The sequence below is a fragment of the Megalobrama amblycephala genome, linkage group LG6 (genome assembly GCF_018812025.1).
Source record: "Megalobrama amblycephala isolate DHTTF-2021 linkage group LG6, ASM1881202v1, whole genome shotgun sequence".
NCBI lineage: Eukaryota > Metazoa > Chordata > Actinopteri > Cypriniformes > Xenocyprididae > Megalobrama > Megalobrama amblycephala.
In genome coordinates this window covers 32,339,121-32,351,035 of record NC_063049.1, presented here as the reverse complement: position 1 = coordinate 32,351,035, position 11,915 = coordinate 32,339,121, and the positions used below count along the sequence as shown (strand labels likewise).

At 37.9% G+C, this 11,915-nt stretch overlaps 1 protein-coding gene across 1 annotated transcript in view; it reads left to right on the top strand.

Moving 5' to 3' along the window:
- Positions 1-11,915, top strand: part of tmem163a (transmembrane protein 163a) — a 46,494-nt gene continuing 34,579 nt past the window's right edge. The window contains exons 1-2 of the mRNA XM_048194078.1: positions 1-986; positions 7,602-7,721. Of these exons, the coding sequence (XP_048050035.1) occupies positions 797-986; positions 7,602-7,721 (310 nt within the window). The 5' untranslated portion in view covers positions 1-796. The remainder of the gene's footprint in view (positions 987-7,601; positions 7,722-11,915) is intronic.

Below are 11,915 nucleotides of genomic sequence, written 5' to 3'. Positions count from 1 at the left end.
CGGGTTTTGTTGTGCAAACCTGGCAACCCTGCACATAAGTCATTTTAAAACCAGATTTCTGTTGGTTACCGCGGCAAATGCCTGACCAACTCGAACTCGTTGCAAAATCGACATGGGGAAAATGGTTCATCCACACTCCATTGAAATAACAGGATTTCGTCCGCAAAAATGTGACGAACAACGGTAAATGTTATGTGACGCACTAACTGGCCATTTTTGTCCGAAAATGAAGTTATTAAAATTAAAATGGTCACTTATGTAGACATATAAAGCAATAGGCTATCACATTAGGCTACTAAATATAACAAGTTCTGGTGTGATTGCTTACAAACACAACTATTACTAATACAAACATTATCTAAATCAAGGTTGGAGACGGCTATTTGTGGCAGCTTTGACTTTGTCATAGGCTATGAAACTAATAAAACCGTTTCTCAGATCTGAAGGAGGAACTAGACTGAGCTTCATCGCCTCTAAGATTAGATGATGTGCAAAACAAAGTCAAGATATTGAAACTAGAGAGCGGCAGCATCTTATCCAAACTATCTCCATGTCAAATTACAGTTGGGTGGCTGCAGTTCTTGCGCTCGGATTGGAGTTGTTCTCGGTGGGAGGGTAGGGTAGGGTGGGGTGGGGGTCCGTTGCTGATGCTGGGCAGATTGCGTTTATCTCCGCATCTCTGCTCCGTTACCCTTAATGCTGCCACTGGATGGCTGCGCGTCGCAGTTCGACGTGAGATCATTTATTGAGGGCTTCATCTGATTTCATCTGATTGAAAGAGAAAAAGCAAACAAACATGACAGACAGTACGACTTCTGATCCATGCTCTGTTCCCAATCCGACTATTGTGGACCCGTCGGCTTTGCGAAACGGACAATGCGCCGCTGCCCAGGATCCGAACCTACCCAAAAGAGGGAGCCAGGGCGATCCTTTCAATATGGACCGGGACCAGGAGATGAAAATTACAGATAGCGTTGAGGGCCAAGGTAAAGGCATATCACCTTTTTAATATATAATAGAACAAGCTGTACTTTTCTAGAGTTATTTCAGAAATGCATTTATAAGACAGTGATATTCTTTAAAGTAGAATTTATACGGGATGTGATGTGAATGGAGGCTCGCAAAGGTTGCGGTCTAAAGAGGCACGCAGGCGTTCTTGAAGCTATTAATAATTCAGGTGAGCACAAAACAATCACAGTTTAAGTTAAGAAAAAGACCCGAGATTAAACATCCTTTGTTTGCGCGTTCAAGAGTAGGCTATTGTTTAACAAAATATATTTAAACTAAATAGCTTTTAAGTGAATAGATGGACATGTTCTGTCTATTTCAATGGATAAACTTCTTTTTTTTCCTCAATTTAGTTTGTCCTGTCGCGCTCTGTAGTATGTCGCATTGAGTCTGTGTGATACTGCACAAAGCGGCTGCCTAAATTTAAAGTTTGAACATTTTCAGGTATCGCATCTATTTAATTCATTATGCTATTATCATAAACTTTCTTAACTCTACGTTTTTGTCAGGATTGTCAGTAGTGACGTGGCTCGGCATGCATATTACGTCACGATGCGATTTTCTCAGTTATTGCAGTTCGAAAAATGTCATTATGTCATTTAGCCTATATATATATATAATAATTTATATATATATATATATATATATATATATATATATATATATATATATATATATATATATATATGAAGAGCAGTAGCTACAGCAAGGCATTATCACTTTATGTGGAGTTTATTTAATGTCCTCACACTTGCTTCGTACCTTTCTTTATTGTGTGTTTTGACAATGAAGTGGTTATATAATTGTAATGGTTGTTTGTGACAAAGAATAAAAATCAAAAGGTGATCAAATGAATGAATTAATTGTAGGCTATTTGAATTTTTTATTAAATCTCCATGAATTCTAATTTTGTACAAAAAGTTTTTTTTTTCAGTCAAATGTATGTTTTTTCCAGTATGAAGTGCTTTTGCTAACCTGCAAGTTATTGCAACAGGCTCAAACCACATTTTCAAGATTTGGGAGGAACAAACGTTATAGTTTATGATCTGGCCATCTATGTTGGTTAGGGTCCTGCTATAGTCTTTGTTTCTGCTATACTCAAACTCAACCTACGGCTGACTCGCACATCAAGTGAAGCTCTTCAGAGGTGCATCATATCTCATATCAGCACTTTCACTCTTAGAAGCAGCATTAGTCTCTGCACCTGCAGGATCTGAGTGTTGCTGTATGCTGTAGCACCCCCCTGTGCAATGAGTTTGAGCCGCTGAATTATTCATAAGACCCTTCAATTCTCCACCAGTGAAATTGTGAGGGCATTAGAATGTGACTAAGAAGTCTAAGAAAATGACAAAGAAAAATGAAGAAGCAAAAAAAAGGAATTTTAGTTAAAAGTAGCAGTCTGTTGTTGTTCAGCTCTCTCTCTCTATCTTTTTCTATATATACACTATATTGCCAAAAGTATTAGGACACCCCTCCATTGAATTCATGTGTTCCAATCACTTTCATGGCCACAGGTGTATAAAATCAAACACCTAGGCATGCAGACTGCTTCTACAAACATTTGTGAAAGAATGGGTCGCTCTCAGGAGCTCAGTGAATTCAAGCGTGGTACCGTGATGGGTTGCCACCTGTGCAATAAGTCCATCCGTGAAATTTCCTCACTACTAAATATTCCACGGTCAACTGTTAGTGGTATCATGACAAAGTGGAAGCAATTGGGAACAACAGCAACTCAGCCATGAAGTGGTAGGCCACATAAAATCACAGAGCGGGGTCAGCGCATGCTGAGGCGCACAGTGCGCAGAAGTCACCAACTTTTTGTAGAGTCAATAGCTACAGACCTCCAAACTTCGTGTGGCCTTCAGATTAGCTCAAGAACAATGCTTAGAGAGCTTCATGGAATGGGTTTCCATGGCCGACCAGCTGCATCCAAACCTTACATCACCAAGTGCAATGCAAAGCATCGGATGCAGTGGTGTAAAGCACGCCGCCACTGGACTCTAGAGCTGTGGAGACGTGTTCTCTGGAGTGACGAATCACACTTCTCTGTCTGGCAATCCGATGGACAAGTCTGGGTTTGGCGGTTGCCAGGAGAACGGTACTTGCATTGTGCCAAGTGTAAAGTTTGGTGGAGGGGGGGATTATGGTGTGGGGTTGTTTTTCAGGGGTTGGGCTTGGACCCTTAGTTCCATTGAAAGGAACTCTTAATGCTTCAGCATATCAAGACATTTTGGACAATTTCATGCTCCCAACTTTGTGGGAACAGTTTGGGGATGGCCCCTTTCTTTTCCAACATGACTGCACACCAGTGCACAAAGCAAGGTACATAAAAACATGGATGAGCGAGTTTGGTGTGGAGGAACTTGACTGGCCTGACCTCAACCTGATAGAACACCTTTGGGATGAATTAGAGACTGCGAGCCAGGCCTTCTCACCAACATCAGTGCCTGACCTCACAAATGTGCTTCTAGAAGAATGGTCCATAAACACAATGGTCCATAAACACACTGTTATAGCTGCAAAGGGTGGGCCAACTTCCATTTTAAACCCTATGGATTAAGAATGGAATGTCATTACAGTTCATGTGCACATAAATGCAGGCGTCCCAAAACTTTTGGCAATATATATATATATATATATATATATATATATATATATATATATATATATATATATATATGTCTACTGCTGTGATACAATCTATTTAATACAACCTGTGGTTGTTCGCTTTACATGTCACTCAAACAGTCTCTTCCTGTCTAAGCTTCAATGCTGACCAAACTTTGTAATTTAGTCAGAGATCTGTTTGCTCAAGAGTTACTTGAACTGGCAGTGGCAGCCATCAGGATGGACAGCTAGTTTAGAGCTCACATTGGCAGCCTTCAGTAAATTCTTTGCACACATAAAGCAAGTATAGACTTTAAGCCACTATGGCCAGTTGGCAGTCAGAATTGTTGGCACTACTGTCTTATAGGCCTACTTTTTATGAAAATGTTCAATTTATTTTACTTAACTGCAGTTATATAAAAGGGGGTCACAGTTGCTTATTAAACTAAAATACTGTGGATTTCCTCATATTTATTCATTGAATTTGAACACTGCCCTGTTGTCAGAAATGATGCATATGTTTTTAAAGGGAAGCATATCCTGTTTTTCTAAGTTTCATCATTAATTCTGAAATGGCTTAATTCCACTTACAGCTTTTCCTACAAGTTGAATAAAAAGCAAATCTTTTAGCCGATGTCCTTTAAGCCATTAAGAGGAATGTTTCTCTCTCTTTCATGCAAACCCTATTAAGCATGGAAGAAATGCTGGGTCATGTGGATGTCCTGCTTCCACATGATTAGCAGACGGATGGAGTGGGGGCAGGCCCTTTACATTGAGTTTCAGCTCATTTTATGTGCCTATAGTCTGGAGTTTGCATGATGGGAAAGTACAAACTGAGGAAATGTACTGTGTGTAAAGGTTTGTGTGGTAATAGATCTGGACAGACAAAGTTCAGCTTGACTGGAGTGTGTTTTTGGTTTGGAAATAAAATAGTTTTGAACTTATGGGTTACATTTGTGCGAGTGCAGCACATGCTCCCGATCCTTACTGATGAAATAAATCATGTGAGTGGCCACATTCCCCAGATCTGTTTTTCAGCTCTTACAATCACACTGACTGACCACCTATTGACTCTGCGCTCATAACCCTCAGCATGTGACTTCCATGGGCTGACAGATCAGTTCGGTGTACATGGGGGAAGATATACACAGCCTCCCACTGTCACAATGACATAGCTGCCATTCATTTTGAACAGATGACAAAGGCATATTTGAGTTTTACCTCTTTAGCAAACACAGCACAATATAAACATTGCTTGGACGCTTAACAATAGACAGTCAACAGGTTCTGTGGCTTCTCTTATTCTTATTCATAATTACACTCACGGATTAAATTTGTGACCTGTGGTGTAGAATTTATCTCTAATAATGCCCTGATAAAGACTGCTGAGGGATACAGATGTATTGTCTCGCACAAACCATCATTTGGAATCTGCATGTCCTAGATGAGATGGAGACCTATCAGCTTGTAAGTTATGCTGGTGTTTGTGGAAGTCTGTTTCTGCCTCAGAGCAAAAAAATAAAAAAATAAAAAGGTAATTGTTAGCCAAAGTTTAAAATTAAGAAAGAATGTCACTCTCTTTCTCTTAATTGCAACTTTATATTTCAGAGTGTGACTTTATCTCATAAAGTCAAAGTGAGATATAAAATTATATTTTCGTTCAGAAGTTTTGGTTTAGTAAGATTTAAAAAAGAAAAGAAAAAAAGATATCAATACTTTAATTCAGCAAAGATGCATTAAATTGATTATATAAAAAAGATTTCTATTTAAAATAGTTGTTCTTTTGAACTTCCTATATTCACAAAAATTTTAAGCAGCACAAATGTTTTCATCATTAAAAGAAGAAATGTTTCTTGCGCATCAAATTAGCAATGATTTTTGAAAGATCATGTGACTGAAGACTGGAGTAATGATGCTGAAAATTCAGCTTTGCCATCACAGCAATAAATTACATTTTAAAATATATTAAAATAGAAAACACTCTTTTTAAATTGTAAGATATGTCATAATATTACTGTTTTTTTACTGTATTTTTGATCAAATAAAATACAAACCTGATTCCAAAAAAGTTGGGACACTATACAAATTGTGAATAAAAAAGGAATGCAATAATTTACAAATCTCATAAACTTATATTTTATTCACAATAGAATATAGATAAGATATCAAATGTTGAAAGTGAGACATTTTGAAATGTCATGCCAAATATTGGCTCATTTTGGATTTCATGAGAGCTACACATTCCAAAAAAGTTGGGACAGGTAGCAATAAGAGGCTGGAAAAGTTAAATGTACATATAAGGAACAGCTGGAGGACCAATGTGCAACTTATTAGGTCAATTGGCAACATGATTGGGTATAAAAAGAGCCTTTCAGAGTGGCAGTGTCTCTCAGAAGTCAAGATGGGCAGAGGATCACCAATTCCCCCAATGCTGCGGTGAAAAATAGTGGAGCAATATCAGAAAGGAGTTTCTCAGAGAAAAATTGCAAAGAGTTTGAAGTTATCATCATCTACAGTGCATAATATCATTCAAAGATTCAGAGAATCTGGAACAATCTTTGTGCGTAAGGGTCAAGGCCGGAAAACCATACTGGATGCCCGTGATCTTCGTTCCCTTAGACGGCACTGCATCACATACAGGAATGCTACTGTAATGGAAATCACAACATGGGCTCAGGAATACTTCCAGAAAACATTGTCGGTGAACACAAAAGTTGCTAAAACTCTATAGGTCAAAAAAGAAGCCATATCTAAACATGATCCAGAAGTGCAGGCGTTTTCTCTGGGCCAAGTGGAAAACTGTTCTGTGGTCAGACGAATCAAAATTTGAAGTTCTTTTTGGAAAACTGGGACGCCATGTCATCCGGACTAAAGAAGACAAGGACAACCCAAGTTGTTATCAGCGCTCAGTTCAGAAACCTGCATCTCTGATGGTATGGGGTTGCATGAGTGCGTGTGGCATGGGCAGCTTACACACCTGGAAAGGCACCATCAATGCTGAAAGGTATATCCAAGTTCTAGCACAACATATGCTCCCATCCAGACGTTGTCTTTTCCAAAATGACAATGCCAGACCACATACTGCATCAATTACAACATCATGGCTGCGTAGAAGTAGGATCCGGGTACTGAAATGATCACCCTGTAGTCCAGATCTTTCGACCATAGAAAACATTTGGCGCATCATAAAGAGGAAGATGCGACAAAGAAGACCTAAGACAGTTGAGCAACTAGAAGCCTGTATTCGACAAGAATGGGACAACATTGAGCAACTTGTCTCCTCATCCCCAGACGTTTGCAGACTGTAAAAAAAAGAAGAGGGGATGCCACACAGTGGTAAACATGGCCTTGTCCCAACTTTTTTGAGATGTGTTGATGCCATGAAATTTAAAATCAACTTATTTTTCCCTTAAAATTATACATTTTCTCAGTTTAAACATTTGATATGTCATCTATGTTGTATTCTGAATAAAATATTGAAATTTGAAACTTCCACATCATTGCATTCTGTTTTTATTCACAATTTGTACAGTGTCCCAACTTTTTTGGAATCGTTTTTGTACTTTTGAACGCTAGTGCACACTGTATAATATGAAGTCATAAATACCTTTTAATATGGTTATTTTACTCCGAGGTGGAAACAGGCTTTCATCGCTGTTTCATCCTCCAGTAGCTAAAGATCTCGCAGGGCTCTTTGCAAACAGCATTTAAAGTCATATCATTTGTGACTTGATACACAATAAACTGAATTTATTAGTGGCATCTAAATCTTGTTGAAACCATTTTGCTCTGCTAATTAAACACAGAGCCATTGCCCCTGTGACAGTGCAGATTCATTTCTGCTCTTTAATATCTCTCTCTCCAGGCTCAATGCCTGTCATGGTCCAGTGAGTAAATAATCAGCCCCTGTTGTTTGTTCTCCTATAGTGCACTTAATTTAATTGTATAATGGCCTTTAACCAGTGTTTTATTTACTCTGTTGACAGGTCTCTTGGAGAGCAGCATGCGCCTGAAGCCTCATGAGGCTCAGAGTTACAGGAAGAAAGCTCTGTGGGTGTCCTGGATTTCCATTGTGGTGACGCTCATCCTGGCTGTGGCAGGTTTCAGTAAGTTCATGGTGATGCTTTTTCTGGCTGTGGCAGGCAGCCTTCAGGATGTTCAGCTAGTTTCAGTTAGAACTAGTCTCAATCACCAGACTGCCCACAGTCTGTTCACCAACTGTCTGATACATATTGCACACAAGACTAATATATAAAATACTACTTTCTCAGTCTGGCAAGCTCCAGTCTGATTAGCTTACTAAATTATGATTACTCTTATTATACATTTTCTGTACAACTGATGCCCCAAAATTATTATTTAAAAAAAAAAATCATGCCACTCTATTGTGGTGTGACAAAGATAAACCTGTCCCTAAACGGCACTGTACATGAATCTCTTCCTGTACAAGTGGGCCGTTCTTGGCCAAAATAAGCTGCAATGTGGACCGGACCTTATGCTGTTGAGTCAAAGCCCTGGCTATGTGAGACATCCATCAGGATGGACAGCTAGTTGAGACTAGAACTGGCAGAGCCAGTCTTCAGTAAATTCAAGTATAGTATAGAACTGACTACTGTGTGCCAGGATAGGCAGTAAGAATTGTTGGCACAGCTGAGTTATAGTTCTTAAATGTTTTAGGTTTTCCTAGTAGTTGGGATGTGTTTTGGTAATTAATTACAGAAAACTTGTATTCCATTACTGTATATTGATCATGTTAGTGGTAATCCATGTGAAGTAGTTTATGACCTGTTTAGGTCATTGCTGTAACAAGCAATGAATGAAAACTCTCCTCTTGATAAATGAAGATAAATATTTTCATGATAAAGATTTTGTGTAATGTAGGTGTTTGCTGCCATAGTAGAACTAAACACATATTTGTATTTTTCTGGTCAGGTAGAAAACAGACAGTTATATGAGTATATAAACAAACAAATAAACAAAATAAAATAGTAAATAATAAAAAATATATAATATACAATAAAGTAACTGAACAACTGTAATGATATAGCATACAAAGTTTCTGTTAAACCTACCGCATAGTGGGCAAACATTTAAAAATTAAATTCACCATAAATTATTCAGAACTGTTAGATTTATTTATGAACAAATTTTATTTTGCCAATATATATATATATATATATATATATATATATATATATATCTGTTTTGCCTGCTTATGTTTCAGCAGTGTTGCAGAAGACAGTTTTGTCAGGTGAAAACTTTAAATGAAGACAGCAGCACCTCTGCTGCTATTTAAAGCTGATGTGTATAATTGATCCGATGTCTCATAGAGACAACTAGTAAACCATTCATAGATTCAATTTCCTGTGCTGTGGCACAACATTGCTTGGTTTTCTTTTTAAGAAATTACACTTTGTGTTGTAAAAATTATATATAAAAACCTAATATGCACATAGTTTTGTCATTTTTTCACTCTTTATTTCTTAAGGCCCTATCATACACCCGGCGCAATGTGATGCCAGGTGCAACGCAAGTGTTTTTTGCTAGTTTCAGCCCGATGCAGTTATCAATTTCATGCGCCATGTTGTTTAAATAGCAAATGTATTTGCACCTATTTGTGTGTCCATGGGAGTGCTGGTCTGAAAACAAGGTGTGTTCAGGTGCATTGCTGGCGTGTTGCTATTTTGAGGCAACTGAAATAGACTGCACTATTGACCAATTGAAACCTGGTCTAAAGTCAATGGCACAATATTTGTTTTGTTATTTAAAGAGTGCAATAGTAATATGTGCCTATATGAAGGTGCACAACACGTGTGTTATTACACACACAGAGACGTGCAGCGGCACACAAACATGCCAAATATTACAAATAAAAGGATTACAATGTAAAATATTATTATTGTGTGCATAAAGATAAAAATGCTTTGGTGGAATCTGGTTTGTCCCGTAGATGGTCTGCTCGCACGCTTTAATGCTTGCGCATGAGCAGATCCGTTTCCTCGCTAGAGAAGCTTTCAGTTTTTCTGCTTGCAAATTCTACCATCTAAATAGCGAATCCGCCATGGCGCGAGCATACTTTAGACTTTAGAGCATACATGCGCCGTGCACTTTAGACTATGCGCTTAGATCGTTAAAATAGGGCCCTTAGTATTCATCTCTCCTTTTTTTGCAATAATAGTTTGCATTGTTTCTTTCTAATGTTTTTTCTTCCCTCTGTTGCTTTTAGTTTGATTGCCTTTAGTTTGTATGACTCTATATACTCTGTAAAGCTGCATTGAAACTAATTATTATGAAAAATTCTGATGTTAGGTAGAAAAAACATGCTTTTAACTTATTACTAATGCTGTTAACTTATTTTTGTATTAATGATTTAATTATAATATCATGTGTACAGTTTTCACACACATTAGCTGCCTTTGTAATTTAGTAGGTGGGTCCCTCTCAGTGGGTTCAACATATTTGGGGCTCCTTGGCATTTCTTGACATTAGCCTCTTAACTGGTCATAAGATTGAGGCAACGTGCAGTCCAGGAATGTTGCTCGTTTTAAAGGTGTAATGTATGTGCTGCAGATACTCATTCAAAAAGTTTAAGCTCTCTGACACCTACAGTTGATCTGAAGATTTTGTTTCTTTGATGCTTTTTCTGTCTTCACACCGTTGATATAGTGAGCACAAGGATGGAGAGGTCTTTTCAATGCATTTTATCATTAGAATGAATGTGCTTTATCATATTTATGCAGTGCTTTTAGAAACACAATATAGAATTTGTCAAATTTTTGATGAATGAATAAAAAGCAGGTCAGTACACTTAAATCAAATCACGATATAGACTAGTATCTGTGAATATTAAACCACAAAAAAGACTATTTAAATATGAATCCTGCATGTCTATGTGTCTCTGAAATTAATGGCGCAGAAGCGCGGTTTCATTTACCTCACACACACACACACACACACACACACACACACACACACACACACACACACACACACACACACACACACACACACACACACACACACACACAGGGGTGGATTAAGGTGGTCAGGGGCCCCTAGGCTGCTCTTTGTGTGAGGCCCCCACTTAATCATTATGCTTTACTGGAAAAATGTATTTAGTGCCATACATGGTCCACACGCAAATAAGGTTAACTGGCATACACACACATTGAGACAGCCAATACTACAGTTTTTCTTCTACATTCCTTCAACTGGTGGACCACCACAGTAAGAAAATTACCAACACACCACATAGGTAAAATGGGAAATTGAAAATCATAATATATAATATATAATAATATTATATAACCAATATATAATGCATAGCCTAATCAGCGCACGCATAAATCTTGCCACAGCGCACCGGCAAACGTAATTATTTTGAATGTGTAACTTAGTGAAAAAACAGACGGAGACTGTCTAAACATTTTAATAATTTATTGATAATGTTTTCTGTTTTCAGCTGCAAAGATGAAGACTACGATGCTGATTCGTCATATCCGCAGTAGTGGACGTGCCTATATGCAGGTTTCATACGGATTACATAATCTGAGAATATGTATTTTCCATTTGAATTGGTTCGATTAAAAGTAGACATTTCAATCTTTCTATAGTTATATTTCTCGTGTCTGTGTGGGAAGTACGGTTCATGTTTGTTATGTGCTCAAGTTCACAGAGACGGCAGAACACGCATCTTCATTATTTTTATTTTACAAAAGCACAGCGTTTTCTGTTAAATAAAAGTAGACCCTTTACAGTTTGTATTACTCTTATCTGTATGTCCAAAATGACTCGAAATGAGTATTTTAAGTGATCGCACCGGCGCCTCCATGTCATGCAGTGAGCACGCTCTCCACACAAACACTTGGATATACGCCTAATAATAGCGCACATTTATCTAGGACTAAGCTAACATTAGCTACTGCTTGCATGTTTCAAGTGATAAGCCATATTTGAGGTCGATGAATGATAGGCGAATGTTTGGATTTCCTGGCATTAACGATCTCTCCCTCAAGAACTGCGTGACTTCGCCACTTCTGTCTTGATGTATCCAATGCCTTTAAGTATCAAGCCAATTTTGGGATTTTTTTCAGTATATCTTGTTCACATTGTTCTTTTAACCTTTTTATTTTCCATTTTTTGTGCTCCACTATCGTAATTTCTTTCTGACATTTTGCCGCAATGCCATCTAGCAATAGCAGTAAATGAAAATTATTGACATGATTTGATCAGCAGCTGATTGGACAGATTTGACCCAAATGTCACATCTAACTTATTTATTTTCTTATGGGCCAATGAGG